Here is an 18189-nt window from a genome sequence, read left to right as displayed (position 1 = left end):
CAAAGCGGCACTGTAGTCAGTTGAGGAGGTTCAGACATTTCTGTCCTTGGTGGCTGATGAAAAGATTCAGTGTGAGCTTGATGGGCAACACGCAATGAGCGAGTTTATCAGCAACTCTCTGAGCAGACGACAGTTACACGTGTTGTGCCAAATTCTACTCCTTGCCAAAAACTGCATCGCACAGCAGCTGCCGAAAACCGCTGCCTCTTCCTAAGTCAGCCATGAAGAGGACAAAGTGCACCAAATTCACCCTGTCACACCAGAATAGCTCCAAATATGAGCTGCTAAAGTCATTTCACTCCTTTGGTTTCGCAGTTTTATTCTGATTGCGGATGCAGTTTTCAGCAGTATCTAGTGCCGAATTCTGCTCCCTGCCAAAAACTGCATCCCCCAGCCGCAAGTGATGTAGTTTTCAGCAGTATCTGTTTTTATTGTTACATATTTTGTGTGTTGTGTATCTAAGATTTAACTTTAAAAAGTTTCATATACCTTACAGTTTGTACATTCTTTAATATTAAAAAGATAAAAAAAAAAACATCACTGCAATATCTTAGAATATTATTAATAACTTAATTGCTACACAGCTATGATGGTGTTAAGAAGTTGAATAATTCACAATTAATTCTATACCCTACAGTCAGAAAGGAGAAAAAGTTGTGACAGGGTGAATTTGGTGCACATCGTCCTCTTCATGGGAAGAGGGAGCAGTTTTCGGCAGGGAGTAGAATTTGGCACAACATGCAGTGTCGCTATAATGACCAGGTACTCTACAGTAGGTAGTATACTGTAATGGAAAAGGTCTCCAGGAATAGTACCTGGTACACAGTGGCGGCTGCTCGTCTTTCAGAGAGGGGAAGCTCATTGTCGGCCTACATAAAAAAAAAAAAAAAGTAAAGTTATTTAAACATAAATTCGTCCCTCCGTTCCTTTTTTAAAAAAATGGTCAGTGACCTTATCGTACCAACTAAACAAGAAAACATTGAAATTATGTTAAATTGAAACAAGGAAGTACAATGAGTGTGTTTTATTTACAGTGCAAGAAATGAACAAGTAATTTCATAGTGGTTTCTCTCTCGATTTCACAGCAGAATGTGCGATGGTATTAAACTGAAATCTGTCAAGTGAAGGAGTAGATCTCAAACTAGCTGTCAGTCAAATGGGATTTAGCCTTTTGACTGATCCTCCAATCAGCACGTGGAAGCCCTGCGTCCAGCCCAGCCAAGGTCCGCCCACAGCTCCATTCACCCCCAGAGACGCTGAGCATCCGGGGGCGGGACAACATCGTGGCATTTATCCAATTACCATCCAGTTTTGAGGCAATGAAAAAAACTGTTCCACTCAGTCCTATTGAAGTGCATGGACGCTGAGCGTCTACGGGCAAATGCACTGAGCAGAGATCGAATGAGAAAACAAAGCAACAGGAATGTATGAGAAGTGAACAACATCGCGTCCGTTGATTTGTGATAAAGCTGATTCTGAACGAACTCGTCTGTGAGATGAACATGTTCTAACACATATGTAGTCAATAAATTGTCAACGCACCCGTACATATTTGACCATTTCATTTTTGTAATTTTAGGGGAAGCCGAGCTTCCCTTGCAGTCTATGACAAATCGCCTCTGCTGGTACCTGAGGTGAGTTGAGTCGAGTTGAGTTGGTTCCTTGTAGTGGTACTGCGACACAAGTTAACTGTAAGACAATAATGGGGATCAGTTGACCAATGGAACAACTGCATCGAAAAATCACAATGAACACCAGCAGTTAAACACTAAAACTGTGTTAAATACATAATATTTAATTTAGATATGAAACATAGTTGGAGTGAGTCGAGTCGATTCGAGTTGAGCCGATACCACATAATGGAAACACGGCATAAGGAACACAATGAATGAAATATTCTGTTTTAGTCAAGAACCTAAACAACCCATATGTTGCTGTGTTTCATATATAGTGCACATACAGTAGATATGAGCTGATACATGTTTGTGTGTGTGTGTCTGTTTCAGTGTGTGTTGCCCAGTTCCAGTGTCCAGAAGACAGTCAGTGTGTTGACTACTACAAAGTGTGCGACCAACACCCAGACTGTCCCGAAGCCTCAGATGAGATGAACTGCACCAAAGGTATCACAAACCTCAGTATTATATTAGTCTGATTGAGAGTTAATCAGAGGTGGGAGGTAACAAAGTATAGCTCATTTATTAGTGTCGTTTTCAGGTATTTGAACTTTATGTGAGCATCATTTTATCCTTTTACTTTTACATTGTTCTTTCTACACCTTACATTTTCAAAACAGGTTCAGTACATTAGTTCTGATGCATTTGATGGGAATTATCGATTTGTATTTTGCATATCTGTATGCCTTCCTTACATTAACACTGATTTCAGCCTAAAGAGATGAAACAGTCCATCACAAAACAGATCACACCTTGGTGTATTCATCAGTGAATGTGATGAGACTAAAATGACATTAAAAAAACAAAACAAGACTTAACAAGAAAACCAACAAAATTTAATCATTTGTTCCTTGTGCCAGTATCAACATTTCCTGAAATTTTCATCCAAATCCATCCATAACTTTTTGAGTTATCTTGCACATGGACAGACAGACAGACAGGCAGATAAGATAAATAAACCAACACCGGCAAAAACATAACCTCCTTGGCGGAGGCAATAAAAACAACCTGTAGTTAATTTATGGTTATGCAAGTCTGAGTAGAAGTGACGTGATGATGTGAGGGAGAATGGTGAAAATGTTGCTGACATACAAAAAATTAATTGCAAATTATCGTCTTAATGTTATGTGACATGATTTGTTATTTGATGTTATTCAATACTTTTCACTTTATATTACCATGATATGACACTCAGTTACTGTTACACAGAAACAGCCAATAGAAATGACATTAAAAGATATTGTTGCACTTATGTACTTTGAGTGCATGTTATGACCTGAAGCAGAATGAGCACTGTATAAGTCTGTACAGGTATCTGCTGGAGTAAAGAATGTGTTCTTCGGTTCCGTTGCCTTTAGTATTAACCCATAAGGACTCAAACATCCACCGCCAACAAAAAAAACATCTGATGATATAAGCTGTTTAATACCTGTTGATCCACTTATCCTATCAATATATGCAAAATAACTGAGATAAAATGCAGTTTTTCATCTTTTCATGGTCATCAGATATGACCCATTTGGACGTTCAGAGGCTCCGTAGTGAACATGGAAACACCATCATCTTCTACAACATTGATTCACCAGTAAAACCCATGGAGTTGGATCAATGCCAGAGGTTACAGATGGGTGTTTTAATGTTCAGTTAACAATAGATTTGCTGAAAAAGTTACTTTTTCTTCAGTTTTCTCTATTTTAGATATAAAACCCCTCAAATTTACTCTGAGCTTTTATAAATATCTAAATGATAAGTAAATTAAATTTAGTAAAATACATGATTTACACTGACAAATGCAAAATAAAGAAGGTAATATTACAACAAATACTGATAAATCACTTCAGAAAATATAGAGAATATAGAGAAAAGTACATTTGGGAACTACCACAAAAGTAACACTGGGTCTTTATGAGTTAATAGGTACTATAAGTGTATATACTCTTGGTGTGTCCAGGTGTCCACTGTACTGATATGACATACGTTTGTGCTGATGGAACGTGTTTGAAAAAGCCAAACCCAGAGTGCGACTCCATCACTGACTGCCCTGATGCCTCAGATGAGAAACAATGTGGTGAGAAAATAAAATACTTCCCTTTTCTCATCCATGCTGCAAAGATTTTTACATCATTTTCTGTCTTTTCTAAGAGGGCTTCTCCTCTGTCTTAAAACATCACTTCAGTTTTCTAATGCTTGTGTGTGTATGTTCTCAGACTGTGGCCTGAGGCAGTTCTCCAGCCGAATTGTGGGAGGGACCAACGCCTCAGAGGGGGAGTGGCCGTGGCAGGTCAGCTTACAGGTCAAGGGTCAACACATGTGTGGGGGCTCACTGATCTCCAGCCAGTGGGTGGTGTCCGCTGCGCACTGTTTCTATGACGACCGGTGAGAAACAGAGGAATGGAGGAAGTGGTGTATTTACTGAACTGTTAGAAATTATTCACTTTATGTATACAATGTTTAATCACTGATCATCACAATTTGTATTTAATTTCAGTCCTTCAGCAGCTTTACCACATTTAGGGTTCAACTGTGACTTTCTGACACAAAGACAATGTACTTATGTGTTTATACTGATGTACCTCACAGACAGCATCAGGCACACAACTGAATGAACCACTGCCAAAGGATTACTTGCATCATAATGTAAAAGATGAATTTAAGTTTCTTTAATAGTGATTAATTTGTGTAATCAGTTTGCTAACTCGTGAAATCCAGTCCTGTTTAATGTGCTTCATTAAATATGCCAAATTCATAAATGACATCTAGTTGTTATTCTACAAGTTTCTATGTGATGACGAAGAGCAGAGGAAGTGGAAAAAGTTGATAATTACCGTTACAAGTCTTTAAAAAATCTAGAAAAAAAAAGCTAGTAAGTTATTTAGCTAATGGGTAGCATGATGTACACCACCGTGCTAATAAAAGACTAATAAAAGTGGGTTTAGCAAAATATGACCCCTTTAAATGAATGAATTTAGCGCCATCTGAAACCCAACTGGTGCCTCATTTCAGAAATAAGTTGTAATAAACAGCATACTGGCTCCACTGGTTGACTGCTGAAATGTGTATCTCTGTGATATCAGATAATTTGTCCTCCTGTTTGTCCTCCTCCAGTCTGTATTCACCTACGATGTGGATGGTGTATCTGGGAAAAGTCCTGCTGAACCGTAGCAGCCCCACAGAGGAGGTGGCCCGTGTGCAGAGAATCCACCTCCACCACTACTATGATGACGAGTCCCATGACTATGATCTGGCTCTGCTCAAATTGGACCGGCCCGCCTCGGCCGTGCTGGCTGGCCACGCCCGGCCCGCCTGCCTGCCCCCACCCACCCACCAGCTGGAGCCAGGCCTGCTCTGCTGGGTCACTGGGTGGGGAGCGCTCCAGGAAGGAGGTGAGAACTGGAGCTTAAGACAGTTGGACATATGCAGCATCAAAACCCTGAATGCTTCTTTTGCAACAAATGGACTAGATCAGTAGCTTAACCTTGACAACATATCTCTCAAGTATTTGCAAGTAATCTGGTTGTCCGTATAACCTCAAAATGGGATTGCCATTAAATGTAGGTTGGTATTTTTACTCAATATAGATAGCTCTAACAGCATATCACATAGCAAGGTTATTATCGTTAACGAAAACTAACGAAATGACGAAAACTACAATTGAAAAAATTTTTTCGTTAACTGAAATAAGTAAAAACCTATAATTTAAAGAAAAAATGGTAACTAACTGTAACTGTATTGTGTGCTTATAAAACTAACTAAAACATATAAAAATTACGGATAAAATTCCCTTCGTTTTCATCTTTGTTAATGTCAGATTGATATGAAAGCGATTTATTTTGCTCCAGCAATTTTAGCTAGTGGCACCATATGACACTTCACACTCTGTCACTTCTCGTCACTTGTGGTTTAGAGTCGTCTTCTGGTCCCCACTCTACCTAGAAACAAGGAGACTAAAGTTGGGAGAAAGCAGCAGAGTCCTGTATGGGATTTATTTGAATATGACAGCGAAGAAGATAAAAGATATGAAAAACTAAAGCCAATACTAAAACTAAGCATTTAGAAAAAAAAAAGAAAACTAATAAAAACTAGCAAACCTGCTCTAAAAACTAGTTAAAACTAACTAAATTAGAGGGAAAAAAGTCAAAACTAAATAAACTATACTGAAAAATCCAAAACTATTATAACCTTGTCACATAGAGGGAATATATGATACATTTGTTTTTAACCTCTCAATTCCCTCTGGATCACTGGTGACCTAGTCACCATATTATATTCAAGTAGCACGTTGATCCGTGGGGATCCACAGGTTCTAGATGTGGTAGTTTTTATGCTGTTTTGTATTTGTGCATGCTGTACCACATTTGTCCAGCAGTCACTGCCACAGTGTTCTGCCCATAGCAATGTGATTGTGAGGCTATTGTATTCCAAAATTACTAATATCTCCCAAAATATTGGTCCTATCTACTTGCCGTTTTTGCTAGTCTCTTCCTTGACCAAAAATACATAAGTATGCCAAACTGCAGGAGTCAGATCTTTCCAGATTATGTGTGAATCCTGAGACACACACACACACACACACACACACTCACACACACTCACGCACACAGACACAGAGGCCAAAAGGCTTTTATATTGTAGATACATCCAAGTTTTTAAAACAAAACCTTCGTCAGTATAGACACAGACATGCTGTACCTTGCTAGAAAGCTTAGATTACTGACAAATCTCCACAAAGTTTATTTTACAGTATATTATTAAAAGAAGCACCTGGATAGTGATCAAAGTGAATGGGACTGCTAATTTTAACTTGATGTAGTTCAATTTGTATTAAAAAAACATAAACTGGAAACTAGAAGTTATCACCTTTCAAATAAGACATCATTGATTAATTTCGGCTGCGTGGTTCTTGTAATTCTGAGCTTTGGAACTTGGAATGGTAAATAGGTGAACATTTAAACAAATTAGGTGGGAAGGAACAAGATAATACATCATTTGAAGTTATTAAAAAAAAAAAAAAAGACTATCAGAACAACAGAGACTAAACAGGCACCTGCAGGAGACACATATTTACAAAGCAGGAGGAAATAACATCCAGTATCCATCTTTATACACACAAAGAGAAACTTCATAATGGTGCATTCATGTGACCTCGTAAACTCTGAAGCCTTTATTGTATGTATACCAGCAGACGTAATGGTACATTCAAGTACACTTTGTATATTCAAAAAAATCTTTAAAAGATGAGTTTAAAATGGGAAAGTTTATTATAGCTTTTTTTTTTGTTTTTGTTTAAATGCATAGCACATCTTTCATTGTATTTTGCTCACTCATTTTAATATTGTTAAGTGTAGCCAAAGCAGCCATTTTCTTTAGGCTTCAGTCATCAGTCATCACTCAAAATGCATTCAGGAACTTCTTTTTTCTTTTTGCAGAATGAGTCGTTTCTCCACTAGTATAGGTATAATACAACAGGGCTAGAATAGATCAGTTTTACAGGTTTATTTTAGATGACATTAAAAACCTGCTTCTCTGTTTGCAGTTTTCTGTGAGAAGGAATGAAGGTAGGATGTGGGTTGAGATGCCTATGAGGATGGTACCAAACAGAAAATTCAGTTTGTGCTTTCCAGACAAACTGTCAAAATGCAACACAAATGAAAGCAGATAAAGTTAAGAGGTGGAGAGAGTGGATGTTAGTGTGATGGCTGTGGTTTCAACTACTGAAGGGGGTGAACTCTTTAAGTGGGAAATTAACTTCCGTTTCTCACAGTTTCATGAGAATTTACAAGATGTGCAATGGTTTACAGCATCTTCTGAAAGATTTTCTGAAGATGGTGTTATTGGAAGCATTTAAGAGTTAAATGTAGTCATTTGTAATGCAGTTGTAAGATTAATTTCAACCCATTTGCCTGGAAAATGTTCATTTCTGCAAACAATAGATGTGTATCATTTTAAAGTTTCTAAACCTTAGTCATACACCACATTAGTATTTCAAAATGCAAGTAGGTTATCATGTTTTAATCAACCCAGTTGTAGGCGTTTGCCATTTCCTCAATGGGTGAATTTACAAAATCCATGACCTTGACTCCAGAGACTAGATATGACATACGTATGTCTTTAAAGTTTTGCAGTAAACACGCTCTACTTCACTCACCCATCAGGTCTATGGGCTGTAGTTGTGTTATGATGGATGCTTGGTCAGTCATGGATGTCCAGCGCTGTCGATCTTCTGGTGTGTGAAGCAGGGTTTGGAAGCCACAGCCAGTCCATTCCTTGATCCTCCATCCAGGACTTTCTCTGTCTGCCTTTTGTACAGCTAGCTGTCTTACATATTCAGTTGTCCAGCGTTCTCTGTATGACATACGTAGCATATCCTCTTGAAGCCGGTGTTTGACTCTAACCAAGGGGTGGGCAATCCTGGTCCTTGAGGGCCGGTATCCTGCATGTTTTAGATGTCTCCCTCTTCCAGCACACCTGAAGGCCATTATCAGGCTTCTGCAGAGCTTGATGATAGGCTTGTGATGTGAACCAGGTGTGCTGGAAGAGGGAAGCATCTAAAACATGCAGGATACTGACCCTCGAGGACCAGGATTGCCCACCCCTGCTCTAACCTCTGCTCAGTGTCTTCTCTCACAATCATAGAGAAGAATGGAGTGGACCAATGGTTTGTGCAGTCTGACCTTCACATGGAAGCTGATGGAATTGTTTTTCCAGATGCTGTCAAGTCTTGTCATGGCTGATGTTACGATGCCAGTTGTTTTTATTTGTTTTGTGGAGCTGCCATCTTCATTCACAAAAAGATCCGAGTTACTTGAAGTCCTTCACTTCATTCAGTCCATTCATTCTGATGTTGGTTCTAGTCAGATGGTTGTGGTTGTTGATGAGGATATTCTCAGTACTTATCTTCATGTCGTACACTTGCACTCCTTTCTTCAGTCTCATAGCTTGTTCCCAGAGTTCACAAAACTCTGCTTTACCCACTGTAAGGACAAATCACAGTGTTTTAGATATCTGTACATATTTTTTCACTTATTTGTTTTTATTTCTTCTGGATTAAAACTAAGAAACCCATTTTTTTTCTAAATCTAACCAAATACTAACAGTACCTAAGCCTAACTTTAACCAGAACCATAACTTCAATCAGAAACGCCCACTATCCTCATGTTCTGTCAGGTATTAGAAACTTACTATTTGTAACAGATTTTTAGTACGGTAAGTAAGAATTCAGTGGCTATAGTAGATAAATTTTTGCACCTTTTTCAGAATGGGTCCACAAAATCTGATGATGTCAAGAATAAACATGTATTTACAGAATACAGTAAAAAAAAAAAGAAAAAAAGAAAAAAAAGGACAAAAATGGGTATTATGGAACATGATGTAACAGTGAACATTGCCAATGACCTTTGGATATAAAATATCCCAATTTCACAATTTATATATAATTAGAGAATTAGAGAATTCTTGAGTGAAGATCAAAGATCAAAAACATATTTTTTGTGGTCACAGCGACTTTGACCTCTGACCATAAAAATCATATCAGTTCATGCTTCAGTCCAATGCTGCGTTTCCACTATGGGGTACTGGCTCGACTCAACTTGAGTCGTTTCCATTACGTAAAAGAACCTGGAATCTGGTACCTGGTACTACTTTTTTAGTACTGGCTTGGCTGAGGTTCCAAATTGAGTGAAGAGATACTACAATGTGACGTGTAAACACGGCAGACCACTGATTGGTCAGTGAGTTGTCTCTGCGTCATTGCATCATAAATGTGCGACACTCCATTTTTTAAAAAACAGATTCGGAAGTTTACAGTAAATATAGCGGTAGACTAATCCATGATGACAGCCCGCAAAACAACACTGTGGTCGGTCGAGGAGGTTCAGACATTTCTGTCCTTGGTGGCTGATGAAAAGATTCAGTGTAAGCTTGACGGGACAACACGCAACAAACGAGTTTATCAGCAACTCTCTGAGCAGATATTACTTAAGTCACACGCAGTGTCTCTATGATGACCAGATACTCAAAAGTTGGTAGTATCCTGTAATGGAAACCATCTTCAGGAATAGTACCTAGTACCCGAGGTGAGTCGAGTTGAGTTGAGTTGAGTTGGTTCCTCGTAGCGGAAACATGGCACAAGTGAACTGTAAGACAATAATGGGGACCAATTGACCAATGGAACAACTGCATCAAAAAATCCCAATGAACATCAGTTAAACACTAAAACTCTGTTAAATACATAATGTATAATTTAGATATGAAGCATAGTTTTGGTTTTGGTATCCACTGTTTACAGAAATGCAGAGGAGTAACATTTTTTCTTGGTAATTTAGCTAAAAATGTGATGTAAAAAACTTCGGTAAAAAACTTCAGTAAAACTATGGAGTAACTGTAGATCCAGTAGAGTGTTTTTTTCACTGGCTGCTGTGTGTCGTCTTTAGGCAGAGCCAGTAACGTTCTTCGGAAGGTGGATGTTCGCCTGGTAAGTGAGGAGGACTGCATTCGGTCCTATGGGCGCTTGGTCACTCCCAGAATGCTTTGCGCTGGTTACCGGACTGGAAAAAAGGATGCCTGTCAGGTACACATACACACACATACACACACACACACACACACACACACACACACACACAAAACAAAAACAAAAAAAACAACAAATGAAATTCATATAAATGTATTTTTGTATGCAGTCGTGTTGTGTTTTGTAACTCAGACTCTGATCTTCTGACTGTGATTAGTTTCTAGTACTTTATACCTTGTTGATTCAGAGTTATGGTTGACAGCTTTAATGTTTCCCTTCAGTTACTGCTACATGGTTCTTGGCCTCAGCAGGAAGTAGTTTTCAGAAAAACAGTCTCTGATAAACTTAGCTGCTGGGTTTGAGGGACTGTGGCGCCACCATGTGGTGAAAAGTCAATTACACACATATTACAGCCATATGTGCACTTGTCTCAGTACAATGTCCACTTTGCTACAAATTCACAATATCAGCAGAGGATTTATGCACTGTGCCTTCATATATGTACAAATAAAGCTATACACTGTAAAAAAAAAAAAAAAAAAAAAAAAAAACTGGTAGTTCTCATGTTAGCAGAAAGTTTATCCAGTTTTTTTTTTTTTTTTTGCTTCCTTGCTAGCATCAGCTTGGTTTAATGATGATAAAACATGCTACATATGTATGCATGGGGATTGTGATGGTTTTTTTTTGATCACCCTCCGCAAAACTGCAAAATATTTGCTGTATTTTTAAACACAAAATACTATTCATATAATCATAGTCAGTTTTTGTATTTGTACTTGATCATATTCATACGGAAATGTGTATGTACATTAGTGATGTGCATAAATAAGTGATAAGTGTATTATTATTATTATTATTATTATTATTATTATTATTATCAAAGAGGGCACATGATTGAGGGCGATGATTGGCCTGAAATTACTAGAACTATTGTAGAAACCCCTAAATTATTATTTTTTCTTTACATTAAACCATCCATTTCCTCTGCATGTAAATAATTAGTGTAAAATACAATGTGTCATCTTTTCATGGTCATCAGATATTACCCATTTGGATCTTCAGGGCTTTGTAGTTACCGTGGAAACACCGTCATCTTCTACAACATTGATTCACCAGTAAAACCCATGGAGTTGGATCAATGACAGTGAATGGACACGGTTGTTTTTAAGTTCAGTTAATGATATATTTTACCAGAAAAGTCACTTCTTCCTCCATTTTCTCTGTTTCTAATATCATCATCATCATCATCATCATCATCATCATCATCATCATCATCATCATCATCTTTATTTCGTGACTCAGGAATCCATTTAGAAACAAACAAGCAAGCAAGCAACAAATAAAATAAAATAATTTAAAAACGCAGGTTAAAAACACAGACAAAGCATCATCAATATTATAAAAGACAGCTGTACCAGTGTTGCCACAAGGATGACTGGTATCACACCGAACTATGACTGGGATTTGTCAAAAGTCTAATATAATAACCCTCAACTTTAATTTGAGCTTTTATGGACATCAATCATGATCAATAAATTAAATGTAGGAAAATACCTGATTTTCATTTAAGATATTAATATTAGAATAAATGGTGATAAATCACTTAAGAAAAGTTAAAAGTAGAGATAAAAATCATTTAGGGACAGGCACAAAAGTAGCACTGGGTCTTTATGGGTTGAAATCTGCTGCCTTCTAACGCTCCCTCTGTCTGTCAGGGGGACTCGGGGGGGCCCTTGGTCTGCCAGGAGCCGTCAGGTCGCTGGTTCCTGGCCGGGGTCGTGAGCTGGGGTCACGGCTGTGGACGTCCAGACTACTATGGGGTCTACACTCGCATCACCAGGCTGACAAACTGGATCAAGCAGGTCATCGATGGCTCCTGACTCACCAGAGACATTCAGCTTTCACATCCCTCGTATGGATCTGACAAATAAAAACATTTACCTCGTGTCTTTTTAGAGCCTTATTTACATGACATTTATTCAAACTCTGAGAATGCAACAGGAAAGTGGAAACGGTCATTACATGAACACTTTTCTGTCCAGAATCATAATCATACACTACAAACAAAAAGTTAAGGATATTTTTAATTTTTTGGGCTATTTCTTTCAGTTGGGATTCTTACATAACACTTTTAACTTTTTTGTGTGTGAATTGAATTGAAACACATTTTTTTTTAAATGACCAGACATAGTTTTATTTACAAATGGTAAAAAATGACAAAGAAAAAAAAATAAATAAAAAATTCCTTAACTTTTGTTTGTAGCGGACTTACCAATAATGTACTAATAAATAAATAGAACTGCATTTCTTGTTTTTTTTTCAGTTTTTGTGCAGTTTGTCCATCAAAACTAGGTACCATGGATGCACAATCGGTATATTTATTCATCATCTAATTACCAAATACACTTCATATTAATATTAATGTATTATGAATTTATGTATCTGAACAAATAAACAATATTCTAGATGAAAATTTCGCACCACAAAAAATCAAATTCTCTCGCACAGGCATAATTAGGGAGAGTGAGAGATACTTGGACACATTTATGAATAAATTTGATGACTACTCCATCAACTATATGTATAATTGATGATCAAAATGCACAAAAAACTGCAAAAAAAAAAAAAGTCTTATTTCCATTACGTCATTGGCCATTATTACATTACTGGTTGTGAAACACCTAATGGGATGGCACAAGATACTGGATAATAGACTTAAAAACTGAATTTTGTGGCTCTAATAAGTCTATTTGACGTGTGTAATGATTAGTAAGATTGTTAAATTAATGTTTCATTCAAATTAAAAAGATATGTTGGATAGTAACATATGTGTTGTTAAGATTCTCTGACTGAGTATGAGCAGTTCCAGTTTAGAAATAAGTGCATGAAGTGTTGCATTATGGGTAAAGACCATTTGTTTGATTAATTCTAAGTTGCTACTGTGTTATTTTGAAATCATAAGCCTGATGACAGTTGGTTGGCGCTGGTGTCGTGCCAAAAGCTGGTATTTCCTGTCATCAGTTCTGTCTTCTTTTACGTCCTCAGATTGAAAATGAATACCTGTGTTTTTTTTTTGTTTTTTTTTTTCTTTTCTTTTCACAGTTTGAGTTGAATTATTGTTTTCCCAGTTAGAGGAAACATTTGACAAAAAGAGATGGAGAAAGGTTTTTACGATGTGAATTCTAGTTTTATAATTTATATTCTTGTTTCCTACCCCACCAAAGTTAGGCCTAAACAGCTGAAACTCATCATCTACTATAAACCCAGTGATGCTGGAGCACATTTATCTGTGAAATGAGATCAGATTTACAGGCGTCAGTCTCTTACATGGGTCTGGATTTTGTTGTACATGAATATAAAAGTAGAAAACAGTCAACATGCAGTCATAAAGTCACTGTTCTGTCATTTTAGTGGTCATTTTTTTTTTTATTATTCTTATTATTTTTATTTATTTGAACATGCAAAGAAACATAAAACAAAACAAAGCAAATTAAGACAAAAACAAAATAACATTTAAATGAAAATAATCTATCTTCAAGTATGCACAAGTCTGAATATTGCATGGTCAAAAAAGAGTAGGAAGAAGTAAAAATTTATTTAATCCAACCCCTCAAGTGCTTTTACACCTTTATCACTAACTTAATACAAGAATCAAACAAAACATTTTCCTAATTTTAGCATTCAACCACAACAAATACATAATGCAGTAACTGAATTATACACAACGATATGATCATGTTAGTACAGTCATACAAACAGACTCAACAATTCAACAATTTTCTTCAATAATTACAGCATATTTATCAATACAACATCATCCATAAACAAACAGCCCTCATTGTCATTATTAAATACTGGACCTCTCAAGAATCAATTCTTTGTCTTTTTTTAAACTGAATTACGTTTTATCTCCACATACACAATTTGTTCCACAATTTTACTCCACAGATGGTAATACAGAAACTTTTTAATGTAGTGCGTACTTTATGAAACTTTAAATTTAATTTTCCCTGTAAATTATAACCTCCCTCTCTTTCACAAAGCATTTCTTGAATATTGCCCGGCTTAAAGTTATACTTAACTTTAACGTGAACATCTTCAACTTAACTGAATTCATCATGGTTTTAAACAAGAGTCCAAATGCTAAATATGCAGGAGCTTGAATAAAGAATAAAAGACCAGACTTTCCACCCCTTCATTGTGCGTCTGTGGGTGAAAGCAGACACTAATGACAGCTGTCAATCATAGTCAGTCTTCCTACCTGTCTGAAAACACCTGTGATCTGCCAGTTGAGTCCACTGAAGTGGGTTCAGGTGTTCCTCAGACCACATGAATCCTGGCTTTAGTCTGAACTTCCACTGGTTTTCAGTCAGATGTCAACTCCTAGAACACAGCAGTTATTTCTAGTGCCAGTGAACATGCAGAGGACATGGCTTTGGCTCTTTAGTGGACTTGGTGGGTGGCTCTTAAAAGAGCCTTTGGTTAATGTCAATCATTTGTGATGACACTTCATTTCTTTGCTGCCGTCTTCTTGGCTGCTGCCTTCTTAGCTGCTGGCTTCTTGGGTACCTGCTTCCTGGCCACCGGTTTGGGCTTGGCCGCCTTCTGTGCAGGGGCTTTCTTGGCTGCAGGGGGCTTCACTGCCTTGGCCTTAGGGGCTTTGGTGTTCTTCCTGGGAGATGCGGACTTCTTGGCCTGTTTCTGCTTCTTCGGGGTGGTGGAGGTCTTCTTCTCTCCCTTGGCTGCCTTTGGCTTCTTTGCTGCTGGGGGTTTCTTTGAAGGGTTCTTCTTCTTCTTCTTGGCTGCAGGTGCGGACTTCTTTGCGGACTTCTTGGCACCGGTGTCAGCCTTCTTACTCAGTTTGAAGGAGCCGGACGCCCCGGTTCCCTTGGTGTGAACCAGGGTCCCGTTTTCCAACAACTTCTTGATGGCGATCTTGATCCGGGCTCTGTTCTTGTCCACATCGTACCCACCGGCGGCCAGCATCTTTTTCAGGGCGGCCAAGGACAGACCGGTCCGCTGGTTGGAGGCAGCCACAGCTTTAACTATGCGTGCACTGACGCTTTCTCCGCCTGTCCCCGGCTTGGAGACCCTTTTCTGGGGCTTGGTCTTCACCTTGGCGGCCTTGGGCTTGGTCGGGGCCGGGGCCACGTCCGCTGGAGCTGGAGCAACTTCTGCCATAGTTTTGTATCTGTCAAACTTCGACTGAACAGGTTTCCTGAGTACAGGGTGTCCTTAAACACACCATGAGAACCGTGGAGAGTCAACCAGCCAGTGCTTCCTTATTCTAGTGTGAATCGTGAACTACTTGTGTTTTCTCTCTACCGATAAAAGCCTTTAAAACACATATGGGAGAAGTTCTGGAGGGTGACAGTGAATGGAGCCGATAGCGGACCTTTTCGTCTTGGTTTTGGACTTTCTTTTTCCTCTGAGGGTCTTTTTATTTAGTTTTAAGAGCCTCCAAATGTCACATATCCACCGTTGTCGCCTGCACCCATCGGCAGAATTTCCCACTTTTTTCTCTTCTAAAATGCTTTTAAATGTGTCGGAGATCCACAAAACACCCTCTCCCAGTTAAACAACATGTTTTTTTAGGAGAATAAATACAAAACAACATTTATTTTTCTTTTACTTTGACATAAAATGAAACTTTTCTGGCAGCATCAAACACACTTGTTGCTGGAGTGTCATGGGGTAGGGCAGCCATGCTTATGAACACATCTGTTTGTTTTAATGATTACATTACTTAATGTTTTGAAGAGAAAAGTCGATTTTTCATAGTTTTGTGCCAAAATTGACAAAGGGGATCAAATGCTTCATGGATTCATTCTGACTGATCTTTTAGTTTCACACAAAGAGGGCAGTCATTCAGTGCTGCCTGTTTGGAACAATAGTAAAGTCATAGTAAAGTGAATAAACATCTTCAACACTTAATGCAATAGTTCACATTTAAGAACAAGCTTCTTTGGACTGGTAGCACAGTTTGTTTCACTTAGAATGACATTAAGGAGACACAGAGGGATAGATCTATGAGAGTTTGTGGACATGTTTGGACATGTAGACCTCCATGAATGTTGTGTGATTGGGTTAAACTGCTGTATGTTACAGATGCCATTACTGCAACAGTGATGCATGTTAACAAATATCACTGTAAATCTAGATTAAAAAATAAATAAAAAAAATAATAATAATAACAATCTAATTAAAAGTGTTTAAATCTAGTTAAAGTACTGTATGTTAAAATAACTGAAAGTTTTTCTTTAAAGTTGCAACAAGACAAAATGCTGTTGTTCATCTGAGTTCTGACACTAATGAACACAGTTGTTGAACTGGTGATACATTTTATTCAGCAGATTACTGTGGAATATTAATAAAAATTAAACTATATTAAAGCCTACTAATGATGAGGTGTGATCTATATTCAGGCATAGCTGCAAAGTTTATGGATTCACTCTTTAAACTAAATTCCATCCCACATAACATATATACCTTCAGAATAAAAATAGTGAAGCTTTACCAAGTTTGAATCACTAATGAATACAAAATCAGTCCAAATGCTGTTTGGCTGTAGTTTCCAAGATACAGTCTTGGGTCAAAATGTAAAATTGTGAGAATTAATGAAAGAATGGGTTTAACTCCAAAACATGTTTGTCTCAATACATTCACTTTACAGATTCAGATGTATAAATGTCTTGCATAAATGGACATAAACCACTTTGTGTAATAAAACTTCATATAAATCAAATCATATAAAGTGAAAACATCAGCTAATCAGCACTTCTGTCATTTTTTTCTCAATTAAATGTTGTAATTAATAATGTAATTAAATTCAGCACATTTAATCTGTCGGGCAGATCATTTCTATTAAGAAAAACAAAACAAAAAAAAACAACAAAAAAAAACAGCTCCTTAGCTTTTCACATGAATTCCAACTTTATGGGCAACAGTGTATAATCTGCTCATTTCCTTGCTTTGCTCAGTTGACTGTTTATTTCCCAGAGCATCAGTAACATATAAAAAGTCAAATAATAATAATTTAAAAAAAACACATCCTCATCAGCTTCTAAAACTGGAAAAAGCTAATGTCACTTCACCATGTTTTCAAGATTTAAACAGACAGAATGAAACATAAATGGGCAGAAATAATAGATTTTAACATAAATTTCCTTCCATACATTCCATGAAAATGCCACCATTAGTATTGTTTCTCCATCATCATGATTATCGTCATGTATTTGCTGTTAAGTTTATTTGTGGGAGAAAAAAACAATCACCTTTTTCTAAACAAGAGCCTTCACTGAATATTGAAATTGTGCTAAAATTAAATAGGTCCATATTACACATATGTTTAAGCATAAAAATGGTCATTCACCAATGCATCATTATATTACAGAAAGACAAATCAAGTAAAGATTAGGCCGATAAGGTATCAGTTAATGTTAAAGTTAAGTTACCAACAAAGATGTAACATTCAGCCTATTTTTGGTGATCATTTAGTTGTAAGCTGTATATTATTAATGGATAACAGAGCTATGACATTTTGTAGCTAATAGTTTGATTGGAAAAAATGTAAAGCTGTAATGTTTTCTTTATGTAAAGGATAGTAAAGGATGTTAGACAGAAGGGAAAAAAATAACAATAACATATAATAATCAGTTAACCACATATGAAACAAAATCCACAATCATTTATTCATTGTCATTACTGCAACAGTGATGCATGTTAACTAATATCACTGTAAATCTAGATTAAAAAATAAATAAAAAAATAATAATAATAACAATCTAATTAAAAGTGTTTAAATCTAGTTAAAGTACTGTATGTTAAAAAAAATGAAAGTTTTTCTTTCAAGTTGTAATGAGACAACATTGCTGCTGTTCATCTGAGTTTTGACACTAATGAACACAGTTGTTGAATTAGTGATCTATTTTATTCAGTGGATTACTACAGAATATTAATAAAAAATGAAGCTATATTAAAACCACCACTAATGATGAGGTGTGAGGG

The 18189-nt window shown here is 37.1% G+C and overlaps 2 protein-coding genes across 3 annotated transcripts in view; one reads left to right on the top strand and one right to left on the bottom strand.

Annotated features, from left to right (window-relative positions):
• Positions 1 to 12064, top strand: part of tmprss6 (transmembrane serine protease 6) — a 31933-nt gene extending 19869 nt beyond the window's left edge. Inside the window, exons 13-18 of the mRNA XM_030131448.1 lie at positions 2007 to 2120; positions 3625 to 3741; positions 3881 to 4049; positions 4779 to 5056; positions 10103 to 10239; positions 11898 to 12064. Of these exons, the coding sequence (XP_029987308.1) occupies positions 2007 to 2120; positions 3625 to 3741; positions 3881 to 4049; positions 4779 to 5056; positions 10103 to 10239; positions 11898 to 12062 (980 nt within the window). The 3' untranslated portion in view covers positions 12063 to 12064. The remainder of the gene's footprint in view (positions 1 to 2006; positions 2121 to 3624; positions 3742 to 3880; positions 4050 to 4778; positions 5057 to 10102; positions 10240 to 11897) is intronic.
• Positions 10161 to 15382, bottom strand: LOC115410407 (histone H1-like). Of its 2 annotated transcripts, none has more exons than XM_030122145.1 (2): positions 14444 to 15382; positions 10161 to 10232 (listed from the first exon to the last, which is right to left on the bottom strand). In XM_030122145.1, the coding sequence occupies exon 1, from the start codon at positions 15361 to 15363 to the stop codon at positions 14692 to 14694; it is 672 nt and encodes a 223-aa protein (XP_029978005.1). In that variant the 5' UTR covers positions 15364 to 15382; the 3' UTR covers positions 10161 to 10232; positions 14444 to 14691. The 2 variants fall into 2 exon arrangements, with proteins under 2 accessions (XP_029978005.1, XP_029977936.1); XM_030122076.1 differs by lacking the exon at positions 10161 to 10232 and adding an exon at positions 11968 to 12102.
• Between the last annotated feature and the right edge of the window lie 2807 nt (positions 15383 to 18189).

This window comes from Sphaeramia orbicularis, chromosome 1 (assembly GCF_902148855.1).
Source record: "Sphaeramia orbicularis chromosome 1, fSphaOr1.1, whole genome shotgun sequence".
NCBI classification, from domain to species: Eukaryota; Metazoa; Chordata; class Actinopteri; order Kurtiformes; family Apogonidae; genus Sphaeramia; species Sphaeramia orbicularis.
This window is presented reverse-complemented; position numbering and strand designations above follow the sequence as displayed.